This window comes from Notothenia rossii, assembly GCF_949606895.1.
Source record: "Notothenia rossii genome assembly, chromosome: 9".
Classification (NCBI taxonomy): Eukaryota; Metazoa; Chordata; class Actinopteri; order Perciformes; family Nototheniidae; genus Notothenia; species Notothenia rossii.
The window spans coordinates 37,290,765-37,312,264 of record NC_136907.1 but is presented as its reverse complement, the minus strand read 5'-3'; the positions used below and the strand labels follow the sequence as shown (position 1 = coordinate 37,312,264).

Genomic DNA, 21,500 nt, shown 5'->3' with positions numbered 1-21,500 from the left:
AACGTTAACTATATTATACTAGCTTGAACTCCAAGATGGATATCCTCATTTCACCACCTCCACCCACTACAATCACACGCCCCAATGTTATATTTAACTAATATGTAACTCTCTCCACCCCGGATAAAAGCACGTTAAGAAGCCCCTGTTCTCTAATTCCACAACGTTGGAGGAAATAACAGTAAGAGAACCGATTAATAGGCTGTTCGTGGTTAACGTGTGTTGCTAACTTTATCCGGTATCCTAGCCTAATCTGTTATCTGTAAACGTAAAATATACTGATTTAAGGGATAATCCACTAACATCCTTTAATACACATGTGTAGTTAATTTGATTCAGATGTTCTGATAATATCCGCAATATAAATCTTTAAACGTCTTCTTACCTTTAAAAGTCCATCACGAACGGTCTATTATGCTGCAACTCTACTGCGCTGCTAGCCGCAGATCCTCTCAATAACTAACTTCCGGGGAACTATTGACAGGCTCCACGATCTGCCATTGCTGTAAAAAACTGGTCCATTGGAGTGAACGGAGATGTCGTAACTCTTCTATTATATGGCTCTGGGAGAAGCGTACTGACAGCGCAGCGTCATACTTCATGAATGAAAAGTGAACTATAATATTAGACAAATATTAAGACGTTAAACATCCATGACTTAAACACTTTATCCAGGATCAAAGCCACATAGTGCAAATTGAATACAGCTGGTAACAGAAAATGTGTTTGAATGCGTACATTAACAGGTTTATGATATCACTGCCCCGTCTAAGACATGAGTGGATCTGACTTTAATTACATTTGACTCGAGTGTTTCGTCAACTTAATGTGTTGCTTAAAATAATACTTCTGCATACAGTAGGCCAGGGATGGGCAAATCCCCCCCTCCTCTTTTTGCGGCCCTCAGATAAATGTATAGACAACGTAATTAATACAAAAATATATGTTTTATTTTTTTACTTGTAGTACTCATACCGTCCACTAGACTCCTAGTTACGTTGCGAGCTGCGTACATGATTTTGTTCGGCAGCCAAATACCGCAAAATAATCTGTGACGCTTTGTGTGTATTGTGTTTGTTTCCCGGAGAAACACTCACAAGAAACCACGACTGTTGTTATGCCTGTTGTGACGTTAAGTTACCGCTGGTAATTATGCCTTTACAAGCTTAAAAGTTGTATTTAAAATCTGAATGATCTGGCGAAACAAGTTTAATATTCTAAAAACCATGACTTTGTTTATTTGAAATCAGATGAAAACAAACTGTCAAGGACCATGCCGTGTTGTCTATGATTACTATACGCATTTCATTCATAATTTGCTCCGGACTAGGCTAGCCGTTCAGCATAAGTTACCATGGAGATCTATACTACTATATATACTATATATACACACTGAACACAAATATAAATGCAACACTTTTGTTTTTGCTCCCATTTTTCATGAGATGAACTCAAAGATCTAAAACATTTTCTATATACACAAAATAACCATTTCTCTCAAATATTGTTCACAAATCTGAAAAAATCTGTGATAGTGACTTCTCCTTTGCCGAGATAATCCATCCCATCTCACAGGTGTGGCATATCAAGATGCTGATTAGACAGCATGATTATTGCACAGGTGTGCCTTAGGCTGGCCACAATAAAAGGCCACTCTAAAATGTTCAGTTTTATCACACAGCACAATGCCACAGATGTCGCAAGTTTTGAGGGAGCATGCAATTGGTATGCTGACAGCAGGAATGTCCACCAGAGCTGTTGCCCGTGATTGAATGTTCATTTCTCTACCATAAGCCGTCTCCAAAGGCGTTTCAGAGAATTTGGCAGTACATCCAACCCGCCTCACAACCACAGACCACGTGTAACCACACCAGCCCAGGACCTCCACATCCAGCATGGGTTAGGGGTTAGGGTTCCCAAACCCTAACATGTCACCCATTGAGCATGTTTGGGATGCTCTAGATCGGCGTATACAACAGCGTGTTCCAGTTCCTGCCAATATCCAGCAACTTCGCACAGCCATTGAAGAGGAGTGGACCAACTGTGCAATAATCATGCTGTCTAATCAGCATCTTGATATGCCACACCTGTGAGGTGGGATGGATTATCTCGGCAAAGGAGAAGTGCTCACTATCACAAATTCTTTCAGATTTGTGAACAATATTTGAGATAAATGGTTATTTTGTGTATATAGAAAATGTTTTAGATCTTTGAGTTCATCTCATGAAAAATGGTAGCAAAAACAAAAGTGTTGCATTTATTTTTTTGTTCAGTGTATATACTTTATATTATATACTATATATATATTTATTTATAAAACAGACACGTCAAATCAAGCAATTTGATTGGTTCTTATCCGTGATATAATCAGCGTATAGAGGCGAAGTCCCGCTCATCTACTTCCGACCCATGGGACCTTATTTCGGAAAAATTATCTATTGAAGTCAATGGGGAGAGAAAGATTATCTTTCGATCCCGTTTGAATTGTAAAAGAATTTCAATCTTAAAAAATAATTTCCATGTCAAAAAAGTCACAGTTTGTTGTAAAACTGTTGAAATATAAGACTATAAAAAATACGCAACTAATAATAATAATAATTAAAACTGTGGTCGCACTTGTGCGCGCAGTGATGAGCGGGCCCTCGCGTCCGTGCGCCTGTCGGGGAGGGCAGCCGGTCGTCCTGGCGTCAAGCAGACGCGCGCGAGTCCTCGGAAATGAGCCGTTTGTCATTTCTCTAATTTTCGCATCCCAGGTCCTCCGGCATCGACCCGGAAACGGATGTTGGCGCGCTGTCTCGAAGGAAAACAAATTTCTCTTAAGGCTCGTCGAGGATCGATATTCGAGGAGGCTGTCTGGAGGTGCCGTAACCGAGGATACACTGATTTAGAGGAGAGAGGAGTCTCTCTGGAGGAGCTATAACCGAGGGTACAACGATGTAGAGGAGAGAGGAGTCTCTCTGGAGGAGCTATAACCGAGGGATTTATCCTCCGGAGTCGATTTCAGCCAACAGTGATGTTTAAAAGAGGCGTGACGTATGGCTGGACTTATGTCAACGAAGCACAGCTCTGCAAACTGTTCCCGTTGTGATTATAAGTTATCTGAGATGATAACATGTGCATCAGACTTTCTGCCCTTTACCATTTGTTTACTCACTAATTACATCTCCCCTGGATGTTAGGCTATTTCTTTTTTTAATACAACTGCTTTCATTGTAACACAATGTTTACAGTGAGAACAGCTGCTGAGGTCAGTGCAGAAACAGAGCCGTGTGTATAATATATATCGCTCAATAATATATGTAACAGGCAGCCCACATTTCACACTTTATTTGTAGGCTTTAGGAGATATCTACAAAAAAACAGTAGGGTTAGGGTTAGGGAGTGTATCGGTGTCGTAGTTGTTGTAATGAATATGCCCCCAGCAAAGGGCGTTGTTGGACTAACAGTAGGTGCGTGTGTGTGTGTGTGTGTGTGTGTGTGTGTGTGTGTGTGTGTGTGTGTGTGTGTGTGTGTGTGTGTGTGTGTGTGTGTGTGTGTGTGTGTGTGTGTGTGTGTGTGTGTGTGTGTGTGTGTGTGTGTGTGTGTGTGTGTGTGTGTGTGTGTGTGTGTGTGTGTGTGTGTGTGTGTGTGTGTGTGAGTGGATGTTGCAGGCAGACAGTAGAGCCATATGAAATCCGTTTTATTATTTTCCAAATTCCATTTTATTTTTTGCCAAATTCCGTTTTTTCCGTTTTAATATTTCAGAATTCTGTATTTTGCTTTTTACGCTAATTTTACCATCAGAAATAGTGTCTAATAAGTGGGAATGAATAAATGTCCACAATTCAATAAGATATAACAGTCTTTTTTAATGTTTAAGTGCTACAGTTCAATTTTAAAGTGCTTATAAGCTTCAAGTAAAGAAAAAACTCTAAACAAAACATTCCCTTGGCTTCTGGCTTCTGAGTTAACACATTTTAAGCAAACTTTTCTCTCTGTGCTTCAAGTAAAAAAGATAAATAACTGTAAACAAAACACTCAATACAATAACTGTAAACACAATAACTGTAAACTGTTACGCTTTTCATTATAAATGAAAAAATGCATCAGAAAATATGCAACAACTTACTTAGTAACCTGAATTTAGTTGAAAACTTGAAACTAAAACAATAAAACGTGTTTCTGTTTCCCTGTAGTAGTATGACTAGTACTACTACTCCTTATTAGCTCCTGTCTGTCCATTTAAGTCTTCCATCTATCAGAGACATCTCCATTGAAGTACATGATGGTCAGCCTCTTTGTGTTGAGCTCGGTGAGTGCCTCTCGCTTGTCTGTAAGGAGAGTCTTGTACTTGCTAAAACTCCTCTCACAGTCAACTGAGCTGACTGGGAAGTAGATGTAGGACATTGCCATTTCTGCAACTTTTGGGAATCTCACACTCATGCCCCTCCAGTAATCAGCAAGAGTGACATCAGCTGCCAAGGGCTCCCTGGAGTGCTGGTAGGCAATCCATTGCTCACTGAGCTCTTGTGATGGGTTTGCCATGGGTATCAGTCTTGTGTAGGCTTCCATCCGCTTCTCCATGGCTGGTGCCTGCCTTGGATCGAACACTCTTATCAGCTTGTAGATCTCTCTGGCTGGGTGCGTGTCCCAGTGCTTGGAGAACTTTGTGAAGGCCAAGTGGAAGGCATCATGGAGATCGTCAAGAACCTGCTTCCTCTCTCGAACACCCGTCTTTCTCAGCAGCTCATCTGTCTTGGCACCAAACCCGCATGTTTTTGCTGTTCCATTCACTAGGTAAGAGCCCAGGTCCTCCATGATGTTGTATGCAGACACTGCTGTGGTACGATGGGTTCCTTCTAGGATAGTCAGAGCTGTCATCAGTTTGGAGCAGCCTTCTGCGATGAAGGTTAGCTTCACAGTGAGGGCCTGCATCTTTTCCTCTGTTTCTAGCAGGCTGAGGATGTTTGTGACTGCTTGGGCTGATGAATTTTCTTCCAACAAAAATTCTCTGTACAGATGAACATGCTTTGCGTGGTACTGCACTGCCTCAAACCAGCTATTCCATCTGGAGCCCACTGATTCAGGAGGAGCCTTGGTGTGCACAAACTCCTTGTTGATGAGGAAGCTCACCCATCTTCTCTTTCTAGCAGGCTTCCTGCAGAAGACAGATCTCATCGCTGCCACAAGTGATGCAGCATCAGAGAAGTATCTGTAGTGCTGCCAGGTCTCACCCACCAGATTTATGATATGGCAGAGGCACGTTACATGGACACTGTTGGGCATCACTCCTTTTAGAATCTCCCTGTATGCCTTCAGACAGTAGGAGGCATTATCTGTGACCACTGCCCAGACATCATTCAGTTCCAGATTATTGCTGTGGAAGGAGCGTATGATGGCTTGGGCAACTGTTGAGTGGTTGCATCGATCCATGAAAATTACATCCACCAGATAGTACTGGTTTTCAACACCTGCAATGAAAGATAACACAAGCAAAAGATTATTATATTTAAGCCAAATAATATTGTGACAAAATAAAAATGAACAAAATAAAAATACACATTTCAAGTGTAAACAATAGATACAGCTAGCTACTGACATTATCACAATGTCAGTAGCCTAGCTATAGTATCTATTCTATTGTGATGAAATACAGTAATGCATCATTTATGCACCTTTAGTTTATTTTGTTTATAAAGGACAGTGTGCACTGACAATCATTTGCATAAAAAAAATAGACTGGTGCACCAGATTTAGCAAGGAGCTATAATTTCCATCTATAGTCCTAAATGTAGGACTACTGTACATAGCTATTTAATCACAATAGTGTCATTGATTAGCCTCGCCCTCTAGCTGTATCTATTGTGATCACCAGGCAGAGATCATCGTCATCACACTTTGCATGCTGACAATGCACACTGCAGCATGTAAAAAAAATTAGGATATTTAAACGACATGTTAATAGGCTGTTCATTAGCTCACCAATGACGATGTTTAGAACACTGCAGTCCCTGGTATCGGTCGTCTCGTCAACAACCACCGACAACTTCTTCCCACGGATTTTCTCCAAAACAGCCGTTATATGTTGGTCAAACACACGGGGCAGATGGATTTGACGAAGGGCTGTTTCGTTCTCGGGCAGCGCTCCTCCCTGCTTGCAGTGCTTAACTAGAAATGGTCGCAGCTTCTTCAGCTTTGCTAAAGGGATGTCTGACTCGGCGCAAACAGCTACAAAGTCCTGCACAAACTCTCGTCTTGAATCTGCTGACGAGGTACTTGCTGTAATTGTAGTTTGAAGTGCAGGTGTGTTTTGGGAAGCACAGTGTTTTCCCTTGTTTCTGACATGGCTTTTCGAGACTAAATGATCGTCGCACGTATTTTTGCGGGTCCAATCCACGGTATGTTGACAATATTTACAAAATAACTTATCGCCGGAGGCATAAAAATCATTCGGATACTGCTGTGCTCTGAATTGAGGGTTTAGTGTGGAATTTCGTAGCTTTTTAGATGATGATGTTGATACCGAAGCAGCTACACGCTTGGACATTGCTGTGTTGTTGTGAAGCAGTGTGGAAGTGACGTGGAAGCAGTGTGGAAGTGACGTGTTAGCGTCCCGGTCATTTTTGCTTTGCACCAAACGTTCCATCGTTCTCCCGAAAACGGAATTTCAGTCCAAATTATGGCAAATTCTGCAATATTCCACGTTTTACAGTTGATTCCATTTTTATTGGTCAATTCCGCGATTCCGTCCGCGATTCCGTGAACGCGGATTTCATATGGCTCTAGCAGACAGGCAGGTGTCAGTAGGTTATCTGACATATAAATCGTCAAAAATTGTACATTCTCCGTTAGCTTACGAGCTCCCCGTTTGAGCTAGCAACTATTTTCTTCGCAATTTAGTATCATATTGGATAGGGGTTGAATTTGTCCTGGATTGGACTTTTTCCGATCATACCCCTAGGAGGAGTTTGCAAAAATGTCCTTAAAATGGCTGAAAAACGCACATTTTTCCAAATGGCCGACTTTCTGGGGGGCGTGGCTAATGAAAAGCAATTTGAAATATGTGTGCAATTATAATAGCAATGTGTATACAGTGTTTCGTGAATATCGGAAAAAATGTATGCGAGCAGTTTGTAGTAATTTGTGACATGTAAATCGTCAAAAATGTAACATTCTCCGTTCGCTTACGAGCTCATCCTTTGAGCGATCAATTATTCCTTCACAATTTAGCATCACATTGGAAATGAGCTGAACTTGTCCTGGATTGGAATTTTTCCGAATATTCCCCTAGGAGGAGTCCGCAGAAATGTCCTTAAAATGCATGAAAAACGCAAATCTTTCAAAATGGCCGACTTTTTCGGGGGCGGGGCTAATGGAAGGCAATTTGAAATATGTCCGCAATTATAAGAGCAATGTGTATACAGCGTTTCGTGAATATCAAAAACTATATGCGAGTAGTTTGGAGTAATTTGCAACATGTAAATCGTCAAAAATTGTGTATTCGCTGTTAGCTTACGACCTCCATGATTGAGCTATCAAAAATGTTCTTCTCAATTTAGCATCATATTGGATAGGGGCTGAAGGTGTCCTAGATTGACATTTTTCCGATCATTCCCCTAGGAGGAGTTGGCAAGAATGTGCTTAAAATACATGAAAAACGAACATTTTTGAAAATGGCCGACTTTGTCGGGGTCGGGGCTAATAAAAGCCAATTTGAAATATGTCTGCAATCAAAAGAAAAATTTGTATACAGCGTTTCGTGAATATTGGAAAAACTATACGCGAGTAGTTTGGAGTAATTTGGAGTAATTTGTGACATGTAAAACCTTTTAAGCGTCCTAAAGGCCTCAAAAACAGGAAACGGCAGCACTATAATAATAATTAAAACTGTGGTCGCACTTATGCGCGCAGTGATGAGCGGGCCTTCGCGTCCGTGCGCCTGTCGGGGAGGGCGGCCGGTCGTCCTGGCGTCAAGCAGACGCGTGCGAGTACTCGGAAATGAGCCGTTTGTCATTTCTCTAATTTCGCGTCCCAGACTCCCAGGTCATCCTGCAGCAACCTGGAAACGGATGTTGGCGCGCCGTCTGGAAGGAAAACTAATTTCTCTAAAGGCTCGTCGAGGAGGCTGTCTGGAGGAGCCGTGACCGAGGATACACTGATTTAGAGGAGAGAGGAGTGTCTCTGGAGGAGCTATAACCGAGGGTACAGTGAAGTATTCTCCGGAGACGATTTCAGCCAACAGTGATGTTTGAAAGAGGCGTGACGCATGGCTGGATGTCAACGAAGCACAGCTCTGCAAACTGTTCCAGTTGTGATTATAAGTTATTCAAGATGATCAAATGTGAATCAGACTTTCTGCCCTTTACCGTTTGTTTGTTTACTCACTAATCACATCTCCCCTGGATGTTAGGTTATGCTTTCATTGTGAGGCGATGTTTACACTGAGAACAGCTGCTGAGGTCAGTGCAGAAAGCAGAATAGTGTGTATAATATATATCGCTCAATAATATATGTAACAGCCCTACATTTCCCACTTTATTTGTAGGCTTCAGGAGATATCTACCAATAAACAGTAGATATTTTTCATGAAACCATATAGTGCTTCACATAATAAAATATACAAGGGCTGTAGCCTGATATTTAGTTATGCTTTAGGAGCTGTTTGTGTTTGTTGTACAATGTGTAGGTGTGGTTGTGTGTGTGTGTGTGTGTGTGTGTGTGTGTGTGTGTGTGTGTGTGTGTGTGTGTGTGTGTGTGTGTGTGTGTGTGTGTGTGTGTGTGTGTGTGTGTGTGTGTGTGTGTGTGTGTGTGTGTGTGTGTGTGTGTGTGTGTGTGTGTGAGTGAGTGAGTGAGTGAGTGAGTGAGTGAGTGAGTGAGTGAGTGAGTGAGTGAGTGAGTGAGTGAGTGAGTGAGTGAGTGAGTGAGTGAGTGAGTGAGTGAGAGTTGAAGGTGCAGGCAGACAGGCGGGTCTCAGTAGCTTAAAGGGGGCCTATCATGCTATATTTGAATAATATATTGTAGGGCCATAGCTATATAAGGTATATTTATAAGTTTTATTTTTCAAAATACCAAACAGATCATGCATTTTAGCCATGCCTCATTTTGCCTCACTCCAGCTCTGTCTTTGCCTGAGCTGGAGCTGACACCCCCCCCCCTGCAAAGGAGGGGGTGAGGCACAAGCGTCATGTTATTATGCTGTTGCCATGCTGTTGCTATGCTGTTGCCATGCCACTGCAACCTCTCATTCCTCTGATAGGTGGAGAGTTGACCTTTCTGACTTTCTGCCCTTTACCGTTTGTTTGTTTGTTTGTTTACTCACTAATCACATCTCCCCTGGATGTTAGGTTATGCTTTCATTGTGAGGCGATGTTTACAGTGAGAACAGCTGCTGAGGTCAGTGCAGAAAGCAGAACAGTGTGTATAATATATATCGCTCAATAATATATGTAACAGGCCTACATTTCACACTTTATTTGTAGGCTTCAGGAGATATCTACCAATAAACAGTAGATATTTTTCATGAAATCATATAGTACTTCACATAATAAAATATACAAGGGCTGTAGCCTGATATATATGGAGGATGGATTGTGACACAATTAAATAAATAAATACATCATTAAATAATTAATTAAATGTGTCATTAATTAATTAAAATTGGAATTAAATACATAAATATGTGATTAAATGTGTCATTAATTCATTCAAATACGCATTCATTCAATGTAAAAACCACATATAATTATTTCACTATTTAATTAATTATTTCATGGACCTGTGTTGCAGCACTTCATGAATTTATTTTATCTGTCAAACTCGCCCATCAAAGTCAGGGGGCGGGTTCTAACACCTGATTGGTTACCCAGCGCATCAAGTCAAGACAGATGGATTCCAGATAATGGATTGATAGTGAAAATACCCCGATACACTGGATGGCGCTATTCACCTATAGGCTACAGTACGTTGGGTCAAGTGGAAGACTCCGTCCTGCACCCATGCCTGCACCTACATCGACGAATTTCATGCGTGCAGTACAACATGTCGAAGAGTTGCCCTGAGCTGCTGAGAGAAGCAGCGACTTTAATCGAGGAAGCTCTCAGCAGAACTCCTCCGGCCCCGACGGCGACCTCAGCGGCGGCGGGGGCTCCGGCGACATCGGCGGCTCCACTACCTGCCGCTCCACTGCGAACACCTGTCCAAGGTAAGCTAACTTAGTTTAGCTAAGTCATTTAATGTCAGCCAAGTGTGTTAGTAATCAATGACTTTGGACACAGGTGTAGGTTAAATTAGCGAACAATTTGGAGATGGATTGAAAAGTGTTTGTATGCGGTATGCTTTGTGTGTGTTCAATGGTGCGGGCATACAACGCTAATCGGCAAAATAGTGTTAGCTCGCAGCAACCACTAAATTTAAATAGACGGTGAGGCTAACTGTTTTAGCTGACTGGTGACCGATTGAGTTGTCATTGTTCTGTGTTGCAGCCGAGGTAGCAAGGCTTTTCGCGCCGTATACCGGTGGCGCCAGAAGGACTATGAGACGACCAGCACAAGTCATTCGAAGAAGCTACACACACACACGGTCTGTTGTTTGGCAGACCACAAGGTGGAGAAAGTTCCAAGCGTACAGCATAAACAGGAATTTCTTTCTTCAGGACTTGGAGAGCAAAAAGTGACATTTTTAGGTGAGTAAGAAACTAAGACTTTAGCAAAACCATAAAGAAAGTACTGTACTGTCTGTGGAAAGTTGAAATTGTGCAGTTATGCTCGGCATTTCTTTTTATAGACAAGTATTTCCATATGTTCATATTAGACTCAAACTTAGGTTGATTTATCATGTTGTGAATACGTTATAACAGGCTTATTTGCTTAGTTTTTGGTGAGTCAATATGATGTGCTTTTATTCCACAGGGAATGACAGCGATCCAATGGTCATATCAAACAAACTTATGGAAGTGTTCCCGAAGCTCCAAAAAGGCGGAGGCTTTGAATTTCTTAAAATTGCAGGATCTACTCGTAGTCGAAATCTGGCACTACTTCCGTGTCCCAGCTCTGGATACACACTTGCCTTTCTGAAAGATCCATCAACGATGATTGGACAGTCCACAATCTACATACGTCCACTTCAACAGGATCTAACCTTAGATTGTGTAGTGTACATAATTTCACACACTCAGTTTAATGCATCATTAAAACAAAGCTCACTGGTGACATTTAATCATTAATTAAAAGTATTTTGTTGTTGTTGCTAGGAGAGCTCAGGTCATGTCTCTGGTCCAGTAATCCCCTGCATCACTTGCCAGAATGAAGTTCCCTTTTCAGAGATGAAGCTGCACAGATTGAGCTGCAATGGGTATGTACTTCCTATAGAAATTGAAGGATGGTGTATTCTTTTTTCTTTGGGAAGTGTTGTGCACACAAACAAGGGAGTGTGACCATAATCTCAATTTTGTTAACTTGAAGGGCACCCATGCAGGCATTAGAAAGAGAACAAGAGGGAGGTGAAAGTGAAGAAAATGATAGCGGGACAGCTCCAGTCACTGACAGTCTTCCAGTGAGGCCATCAACATCAGCTGAGGGTTCAGTTGCCCCAGCAGCGATTGATGAGGATTTTGGTCCCAAAGAAACAAACAACGGTCTGTGTCATCACAATACAGTTGCTATAAGATTGTGTGTAATTTAAACTGTGTCAATAGAAAAATAACACCTGTAAGATATAATTGGATAAGCTAATACAATTACACAAAACAATGGGCAATAGGGTTATATATTGTTAAAATATTTTGTTTTTTTTACAGAAAGCGGTTTTTATATCAACTCAGCTTTGTAAAATATTCTGTAAATGTTCTCCTTTTCTGTAGACTGAGAGGATATCTTAATCTGCGGGTAACATCCCAACTAACAACATGTCTGTCTGGAATTGATCACTTTATTGTTGTTTTTTTCTAGATTGGAAGCTTATTAAGGAACCAGCTGAAGCTGCAAACGTTTTCAAAGAGCATCTTTTAAGGGAACATGCACCTGGAAAAGCACTGAGAATGAAGATGGATGTAAGGGACTCCGAAGAAGACAGGGAACGGGAACTTCTGTCATTCTATAAACAGCAGCAAGAATGGGCATGTCCACTTCATTGTATTCTTGTTGGTAAGTAATATAAAGTTTGGGTTACACTTTACTTGAATGGGTGTGCATAAGACGGACAGGATGCTGTCTTAATCATGACATGATGCCTGTCATGACACTTTATGACTGTCATAAGCATTCATTAAGTGACATTCGGTAAATGACGTCACTTTTAATGCCAAGTTGACATTGTTGTTGACATAGACCAAAATAACATAACCTGTCATAAACATGACACAGAACACCTTATTATCAAACTTTTTGAACGTTTTTGCATGTCTAATCTGGTGTCCTCTGTGCCAGTTATCTCTCAACCTATTTCCAACAAAAAAGGTAATGTAAAAACGTAAATAAAGCAGTAAAAAGAACCAACAAAATGCCTCGTCAATTCTGTAGATTCCACACTACAATGTGAAAGCTATCAATATATGACAGTTTAATGTTACGTTAAGACATAAAGCTAAATATATTTTCAAAGTTTGATAATCAGGTCTTATATGTCATGTTTATGACAGATTACGTTGTTTTGGTCTATGTCAAGTTGTCATAACAAAGACATCTCAAACAAAGTCAACTTGGCATTAAAAGTGACATCATTTATCGAATGACACTTGATGACGACTGTCATAAGCATTCATAAAGTGTCATGACAGGTGTCATGTCATGATTATGACATTATCATGTCAGTCTTATGCATACCCATTCAAGTAAAGTATTACCAAAGTTTTTAATATAAATGTATCAGTAAAGTTTATAACACTCAGGTTTTTATATGAAATTGTTAAATGGGATCCATAAATCATATAATTGAAGATCACTGATGAAAAAAGATCTTGCATAATACACACATACAATATTGACTACTTTTTCCTTGCTTGTTAAATGTTACCTAATCCTGTTACCTGGATCAGTCAGCCATTGTTTTGCCACTGTTATTTATTAATTATAATTAATTCATCAATTTTATTTCAGGTGACGTTGCTGTTGGGGAGGGAGTGATGCGGTACTTTATGACAACAATAATATCCAAACTTCAGTTTGGATTCAGTCTAGATCTTGGTAAGTCTCTTCCTATTGTAAAGATGAAAATGTATTTCAGTGGTTAATTGTTTTTGATTTAATCTCTAGATCTCTGGATACTTTACAGGAGGAATGGGCCGAACACTGCTATTTGAGGGTGAACCTGATCATCTTGTTCCAGCTGCATCAGAGGTGCTTATTGAAAGTGACCTCTTCCGGGTTGCAGGAAGGATGTTGGCCCACAGCTTTCTGCATGACGGCCCCCATGTCACAGGATTAAGTCCTGCTGTAATTCATGTACTGTTCAATGGGGACCCTGAAACAGCAACTGTTGTTACAGAAGACTGTCCTGATCTGCACATCAGGAGCATCATAAAACTGGTATGTAATGTCAAAAAAATTGCCTTGCAGAATTATTGTTTGGGCAAATGTAATCACTTGTATGATTTGGATTTTAGCTTGAACATGAAGAACTTACACCGGAACAGAAGGACGCCGTTTCAGATCTTTCAATGTCCTGGGATCTCCCAACAGTCACCAAAACAAATTGGAGATGGCTACATAACAAACTTCTACTCCATGCAGTGAGTCCCTATTTATTGACGGAATTCATTGCTGTAGTTGTTGAAATGATAAAGTGTTGTGAACCCTGGGTTCTTATGTCAACACAGGAAGAGATGGAAACATTAAACATATTTGGTCTTGGCCCATAGTAATGTTAGTTATTCAAAACCAGCATTAAATACATACAGTTTAACTACTACAATGTTTCTCATTCCTGCAAGTGTTATTAGAACAATGGTATATTTAAGAAACCCCAATTTCACAAAAGTTGACCCAGTAGGAAAAATCATCATAAACAAAATGCAATCCTTCATAAAAAAAAATCACACTACAGTACATCAAAGCAGCTCAACAACACTCATCTGGTTGTGTGAATTTCCCTTTTGATAATCTACTCTAAAAAGGTGATAGTTAGGTGTTCACCACTGTTAACTTCTCTTAGTACCGTATTTGAGCACTAGACATCAGGTGCTGAAACTTAGAAAGTGGCATTTCCCCATCATCCATCATTGTCTTAAGCAGAACAGTTATGTCAGGTTTGCATGAAGCACCACTTATTCTCTCACAGGCATTTTGGGACTGTAGGCAGGAGAACTAGCATTCTCTTTAACTTGTAACCCAGGTAGAATTTTTTTTTTTTTTTAAATAAAGGGACATTACAGGAAAACACATTTGATTAGCGGCGTACGTACATTATTCTAGAACTTGAAAATGTCTTATAAAGGGTTGCTATATTGTGTAGTAGAGTGAGGATGGATTTTATAAAGCAAGTAATTTGCTTTTTATGAACATTTTCCCTACTATTGGCAAATTTGGGTTGAGGATTTCATCTGTAATATGGATTTTTCTGCCTCTTAGGTTATTGGGAGGACCATGCGCCAAATCAAACAGTTGAGAAAAGGACTGAAAGATGTGATGGTATGGCCCCTGTTGACATCTTGTCCCTCTTCTTCTCCCCAAAATGGCTGAAATGCAGTTCACACCACAGGTAAATCAGTAATTTAGTTAGATTTGACTTCACTTGATGAATGTACACACATCTTCAATGACTGAGCTGGTTCTCTTTTCCTTTACCAAGAATGTATTCTGCCTATTCCTTCACTAAAATAAGTTCTTTTTAAAATAATTACTTTGTTCTGTAAGATGCTTCTAGACAAAATCACATGGCCACTTGAGGACAGTGATGATGAAGACTTTGACATAGAGTCTACGTGCCGCATCACTGGATTTCTAAGGATGTTCATTGAAACAGGTAATTAACATTACAGGTGAAACTCGGAAAATTAGAATATCGTGCAAAAGTTCATTTATTTCAGTAATTCAACTTAAAAGGTGAAACTGATATACTCATTACATGCAAAGCAATATATTTCAAGCATTTTTTTAAATAATTTTGATGATTACATTTATTGATTTCATAAAATATTCTAATTTGATTCTTTTATTTTTGGTTTTCATAGCTGTAAGCCAAATCATCAAAATTATAACTGAGGCTTGAAATATTTCACTTTGCATGTTATGAGATTTGTTTCACCTTTGGAATTACTGAAACGAATGCACTTTTGAAAGATATTCTCATTTTCCAAGTTTCACCTGTATTTGGCTAATTTATTCTCTTTAGCAACTCTTCTATGTCTCATTGATATGAATTAAGTTGAACTAAATATAGTCTTGAATCCACTTTGACTTTTAGCTTCATCGGCTACACTGGTCCAGCTGCTGACGTTCTGGGTTGGCTGGGAGAAGCTTCCTCCTGAACTGAAAGTGGAGATTTCTGGTGGAACCCTTCCTACATCCTCCGCATGCTTTGAAACACTAAAGCTGCCAGCCCATTTCAAAACATTCATGGACTTTGAGAAAGCACTCGTCTCTGCCATAAATAGTGTTCAGACTGGATTTGGACTTGTTTAAGTGTTTTTCGGACAGATGTGCACTGTGCAGTTGGTCAGGTCAATTGACACAAGTTCAGTGTCTTTGAAAACAAACAGTGAACATACTGTGTCCAGTAGTTGACAATTGTTTTATTCAAAATAGTTTTTTCCATTTACTTACACCCAACCATTCTGCATCATCAGCTTTCAGTGTTAAGAGAGCAGTATTCATGTTATTCATTCAGTGGTCAATAATGAGACAGCAAGTAAAAGGAGTGTGTTTTAAGTTTAGGAAGTAATGGAGCTGTGCATAAAGTCCATTTACAAGTTCATAACAGTGATGGAAGAGCTTTAAGGCTAAACTGATTTTAAGGAATGAAGCGTTTTACTATGATTGCTTGTTCTAAGATGCCAAATAAAAGCATTGGTTGGACATTAGTCTGCTATGATTCTTGATAAAACTTGCACAGTCTCTATATATGATCTAAGTGCATCAGTTACAGAAACTCCTGGAGCTGGCAAAATGGCAGCCTCTTCATCGGAGAGTTCATGGGCCAGCTGAATCTCAGGGACTGACACAGTGCCTCCATGAAGACTGAGGTCCATTCCAGTCGATCCCATAGTCTTCATAAACCTGAATGGAGGACAAGCATGATCAATCTTGTACTTAATACATCAAACTAGTTTCATTACTCAAAGTATTAAACCCTCATGCACTGTTGGATGTTTTCACTCTTAAATGTGGCCATAAATGTTGCTGTGTTACAGAAAATGGAATGATTTTTGGTGACACATTAATTTGAAATGAATTTTGTAAATATAATTTTAAAAATGTCACTAGGTCAATAATACACTGGGCAAATTCTCTACCTGCATCAAAGTCGTGGCTGGGGGAAAAAAGCCACTAAAATGAACAATAACGAGTCGGTAGTGGTTTCTAACAGTGCACAAGGGTTAAGTTTGTTATTTTTGGTCACTAAGTCAGTTGAGAAATTATACATATTACAAATAACCGAAGAAAAAATCCAAGGCACTCTAGTGAAAAAACTATAAAAAGCCTTTAGGATGGCCACTTAATGATGAAATGGTTAAAACTAATCAGTACATAATTCAAAATGGGATACAACCCACATATCAGCAAACAGCCTTCTTATGAAAAAAATTACTGAGCACTATGGACCCTGTTGGTTTTTGGTCGCCTATATAGTTTTGTAAAATAATACAGCCATGAATACTATAACTATAACTCAGGTTGTTCTTTAAAAGCTCAGGAGACCTTGATAAGATGTATGATTCATTTAAAGTACCTTTATAGCATATCATTTCTCATATAATTCCATTAGGGAAACAGACTATTTAAAAAGTGTTAAAATTTGATCTTTCTTTAACCTCAGTAGGGTCCTCCATTGGGCCTTGCTCTCTGTATCTTCTCCAGAGTTGCTGTGGTGACTGATTCCTTTCAGTTCTAAGACCATGAAAGTTCCATCCATCTCTGAAAGAATCTAGGCTTTGCTGAATCAGAGGAAGGAAGATCCGGTGCAGTGCGAAAAGATGGACTTCATTGTCTGGATTCAGTGTTCCCTGATCTTCCAGTGAAGTGAAGATCTGATGAAAGAGGTCCAGGGCATGTTCATACACATCTCTCCACATCCTCTCTATTCTGTTTTTAGGATCAAATTGACAATTGGTGTTAATTTGTGGGTGACATATTCAACTGGTAATGTTTGTTGTGTGAGCCTAGTTGCCAAACAATTTTTTACCGCTGATTGTGGACACTTCTTCCTGTGATGTGCGAATTCCTGTTGGCATCTCTGCTCCTGATCATGAATTCTGCTACATCTGCATTCTCTCCTCCTTTATCAGACCGTACTCTTGATGGCAGCCCATACTGCTCAACAGCAGCGATAAAGCTCTGCAAGACAGTTCTAGCTCTATTATTGCCAGCCACAGTCAGGTAGACCACCAAACGACTGAATCCATCCACCCCACCATGGACAACAAATCTCCACCTGTAAGGCAATTGTAAACACACAAAAAACAACTTTACTGTAAAACAATTCTACTGACAGATGCATTCTTTATCTGCCAATATCACTGACCTGATGAGCTTATGGTGGCCATCTACATGCCATAAAGAGTTCGGGCCAGGAACAGAATACTGGCGTCGTCTTAACACACGCAGCCTTAGACGTCTCATGTGGACTCCCTCTGCATCGACTCTGCGTAATGAGTCTTGCAGTCTTGAGACTGAGGATAGAAGAATGAAATAAAAAAAACACACACTCACACCTGTTCAATCTACTTGACTAGTGCTGGAACAAAAATACTTGTGGAGTCACTTAATTTGAGGAAACAGTGTCATAACATAGTGAGGTGTGTACAACTATTACAGTGCAGAACCATGTCAAAATAACCAAAGTTAACTAAATTTTCTGAAAGAGAAAAAAGTTGTTACACCAAACTTAGTGATAGGATATTTTAATACATGGCTACTGGCTTCAAGTTAACTGCAAATAAAATGACTGGATGCATTGCAAATAGAAACATAGGCTACATGAACATTATCTTAAAATTAGCTAGGCTCACTACTGTATAGTTCATTTTCAAATAATAGATACAATATAAATAAATGTAATCATTACCAATTCTGTTAAATTGATTGGTCAATCGTTGCATTCTACAGTCTGTTCTCACCACTGCTATGTATAACACGCAGTTGTTAGGGACACCGCTACAATTAGAGGAGCATAAAGGAAAAGAGGTTCAAGAGGAACTATGTAGGATATTTGCCTTATTTAATCAGCTTCGGACTAATGGTGATGGTTAGAAAAATTACTCATAACTTGTTACAGGGAGAGTGAAGGCGTGGAAAACAACCATGCAAGATCAGAGTCTGACAACACTACATAAATACACACATATAAAACATACACCAGAGGTGGGTATAGTAGCCAAAAATTGTACTCAAGTCAGCATTGTTACGTTAGAACAATATTACTCTAGTAAAAGTAAAAAGTAGTCATCCAAATAACTACTTGAGTAAGAGTAAAAAAGTATTTGGTGGAAAAAAAAACACTCAAGTCCTGAGTAACTGTTGAGTAACATCTGATTTGTCAAATAAGAACATGAATGTAATCAATAATAATCTCTTTTTTGGGGGGGCTGTCTATTTTCATCTGGCCAGGGACTACAGCTGATAATATCTCTGTTGGCTAAAGCTGCCCTTTCTGCTGTTATGGTTACAGTCAATTAATTGGGATTGTCTACGATATTATAAATGAATAAACTTCAAATTCATGTATTTTAAACAATACTTCTTAACTACAGCACACATATATTAAATCTTTACAAAAGTAACATAAATCAAGGCACAAATATTATATGTACATATATTTAATACTCAGGTGGGTAGAGAAGCCAACAATTGTACTCAATAGTATTGCTATTTTAGAACAATATTACTCAATTAAAAATATAAAATATTTTTCATTAAAACTACTCTTAAAAGTGCAATTTATCCAAAAAGTTACTCAAGTAAATGTAACTCATTACTACCCACATCTGATATACACGCGTATGTAATCCCTCCATGCATTGATTTCTAAACGGCTTTGCGTTTTCTCACGACCCAGAATAGAGTTAGCAAAACATAGGAGAAATGACCGTCTCATTCTATATTATCCCTTACATCAGGTCATATATTATTATACTTACTTGTAACACGCACACCTCTTGCATTCAGATGACCTCGCATTAGCTTGTAGCCGGTGTTTGGATGTCTTCTGTGGAGTTCTGTTACAATATGGTCCAACTCCTCATCATTCACTGCTGAATAGAGGTCGGTCTTTCTGCACAAACAAAAAAAACATATTAGTATCGAGTTTGTTACACAACACCGGCCATTCATAAACTGAAAACTCGTGAATGTAGTGTAAATACCTTAGACCATTTTGTTTCATACGCCTTCTGATGGTCCTCTTTGAGACTCCGAACAATGCTGCAATTTGACAAACTGGTGTTCCAGAAAGAACTTGGTGTTCCAAGACTGCACTCGGTATGTCAAACGCCAAACGTCCTGGTCCCTGTGTGTGTTGTATCTGTTGCGCCCTGGTACCAGAGAAGCGGTGGAGTACTTCCTCTAAATTTGCAGTCACTCTACGATCAATATCTTGATCGGAAAGGGCGGAAATAACTCCAACAATTTCAATAAACTCCTCTGCTTTACACGCTACCTGCTCTGGGTCAGCAGGTCCTGCTTCCACATCTTCAGCAAGGTTTAAAATATCTCTCACCAACTCCTGAGAAAGTTGAAGAATGTCCTCCGTAGCCGCCATGCTTGGAAAGGCTTTAGACGAAAGCAATGGATAGACTAGATTTGCGTTAGCCCCGCCCCCTGACTTTGATGGGTGAGTTTGACAGATAAAATAAATTCATGAAGCGCTGCAACACAGGTCCATGAAATAATTAATTAAATAGTGAAATAATTATATGTGGTTTTTACATTGAATGAATACGTATTTGAATGAATTAATGACACATTTAATCACATATTTATGTATTTAATTCCAATTTTAATTAATTAATGACACATTTAATTAATTATTTAATGATGTATTTATTTATTTAATTGTGTCACAATCCATCCTCCATAGATATTTAGTTCTGCTTTAGGAGCTGTTTGTGTTTGTTGTACAATGTGTAGGTGTGGGTGTGTGTGTGTGTGTGTGTGTGTGTGTGTGTGTGTGTGTGTGTGTGTGTGTGTGTGTGTGTGTGTGTGTGTGAGAGAGAGTTGCAGGTGCAGGCAGACAGGCGGGTCTCAGTAGCTTAAAGGGGGCCTATCATGCTATATTTGAATAATATATTGTAGGGCCATAGCTATATAAGGTATATTTATAAGTTTTATTTTTCAAAATACCAAACAGATCATGCATTTTAGCCATGCCTCATTTTGCCTCACTCCAGCTCTGTCTTTGCCTGAGCTGGAGCTGACACCCCCCCCCCCCCCCCCCCCTGCAAAGGAGGGGGCGAGGCACAAGCGTCATGTTATTATGCTGTTGCCATGCTGTTGCTATGCTGTTGCCATGCCACTGCAACCTCTCATTCCTCTGATAGGTGGAGAGTTGACCATACAGGTGGAGTGACATCATAGAGGTGCAAATCAGAATCCACATGTATCAAATCCGTTGCAGCCCTGTTTTTAGGTCCCCTTTAAGGTAGTATGTGACATATAAATGGTCAAAAATGGTACATTCTCCATTAGCTTACGAGCTCCATGTTCAAGCGATCGACTATTCCTTCGCAATATTGCATCACATTGGATATCCGCTTAAGTTGCCCTAGATTTGAATTTTTCCGATCATTTCCCTATGACGAATTAGCACAAATGTGCTTAAAATGCATGAAAAACGCCCATTTTTCAAAATGGCCAGCTTTCTGGGGGGCGGGGCTAATGAAAAGCAATTTGAAATATGTGTGCAATCATAATAGCAATGTGTATACAGCGTTTCGTGAATATCGGAAAAACTTTATGCGAGCAGTTTGGAGCAATTTGCGACATGTAAATCATCAAAGATGGTGTATTCGCTGTTAGCTTACGACCTCCACGAGTGATTTTTCCAAAATGTGCTCCACAATTAAGTATCATATTGGATAGGGGCTGAACTTGTCCTGGATTGGAATGTTTCCGATCATTCCCCTAGGAGGAGTTTGCAAGAATGTGCTTAAAATGGCTGAAAAACGCACGTTTTTCCAAATGGCCGACTTCCTGGGGGGCGGGGCTAATGGAAGGCAATTTGAAATATGTGTGCAATCATAATAGTAATGTGTATACAGCGTTTCGTGAATATCGGAAAAACTATATGCGAGCAGTTTGGAGCAATTTGCGCCATGTAAATCGTCAAAAATTGTGTGTATAATAAAATATACAAGGGCTGTAGCCTGATATTTA

The 21,500-nt window shown here is 39.7% G+C and overlaps 3 protein-coding genes across 10 annotated transcripts; 1 reads left to right on the top strand and 2 right to left on the bottom strand.

The window, feature by feature from the left end:
* Nucleotides 1-3,664: 3,664 nt before the first annotated feature.
* LOC307019227 (uncharacterized protein) lies at nucleotides 3,665-7,419 on the bottom strand. The gene is made up of 2 exons (XM_079649929.1): nucleotides 5,962-7,419; nucleotides 3,665-5,450 (listed from the first exon to the last, which is right to left on the bottom strand). The coding sequence occupies exons 1-2, from the start codon at nucleotides 6,623-6,625 to the stop codon at nucleotides 4,222-4,224; spliced, it is 1,893 nt and encodes a 630-aa protein (XP_079506055.1). The 5' UTR covers nucleotides 6,626-7,419; the 3' UTR covers nucleotides 3,665-4,221.
* Nucleotides 7,420-9,768: 2,349 nt separating this feature from the next.
* Nucleotides 9,769-15,986, top strand: LOC307019228 (G2/M phase-specific E3 ubiquitin-protein ligase-like). 7 transcript variants are annotated; one of them, XM_079649932.1, is made up of 12 exons: nucleotides 9,769-10,180; nucleotides 10,461-10,660; nucleotides 10,887-11,125; nucleotides 11,228-11,328; nucleotides 11,439-11,611; nucleotides 11,925-12,119; nucleotides 13,071-13,157; nucleotides 13,246-13,499; nucleotides 13,577-13,702; nucleotides 14,541-14,670; nucleotides 14,836-14,934; nucleotides 15,376-15,986. In XM_079649932.1, exons 3-10 carry the CDS (start codon nucleotides 10,904-10,906, stop codon nucleotides 14,649-14,651), a joined length of 1,269 nt encoding a protein of 422 aa, XP_079506058.1. In that variant the 5' UTR covers nucleotides 9,769-10,180; nucleotides 10,461-10,660; nucleotides 10,887-10,903; the 3' UTR covers nucleotides 14,652-14,670; nucleotides 14,836-14,934; nucleotides 15,376-15,986. The 7 variants fall into 7 exon arrangements, with proteins under 7 accessions (XP_079506058.1, XP_079506059.1, XP_079506056.1 ...); XM_079649933.1 differs by having other exon boundaries at nucleotides 15,352-15,986; XM_079649930.1 differs by having other exon boundaries at nucleotides 9,770-10,180; nucleotides 14,826-14,934.
* On the bottom strand, nucleotides 15,684-20,197 carry LOC307019229 (uncharacterized protein). 2 transcript variants are annotated; one of them, XR_013802606.1, is made up of 6 exons: nucleotides 19,493-20,197; nucleotides 19,268-19,401; nucleotides 17,653-17,800; nucleotides 17,314-17,562; nucleotides 16,943-17,158; nucleotides 15,684-16,187 (listed from the first exon to the last, which is right to left on the bottom strand). XR_013802606.1 is itself a non-coding variant. In XM_079649937.1 (6 exons), the coding sequence occupies exons 1-6, from the start codon at nucleotides 19,885-19,887 to the stop codon at nucleotides 16,119-16,121; spliced, it is 1,266 nt and encodes a 421-aa protein (XP_079506063.1). In that variant the 5' UTR covers nucleotides 19,888-20,195; the 3' UTR covers nucleotides 15,684-16,118. The 2 variants fall into 2 exon arrangements, 1 of the variants encoding a protein (XP_079506063.1); XM_079649937.1 differs by having other exon boundaries at nucleotides 16,943-17,213; nucleotides 19,493-20,195.
* Nucleotides 20,198-21,500: the final 1,303 nt, after the last annotated feature.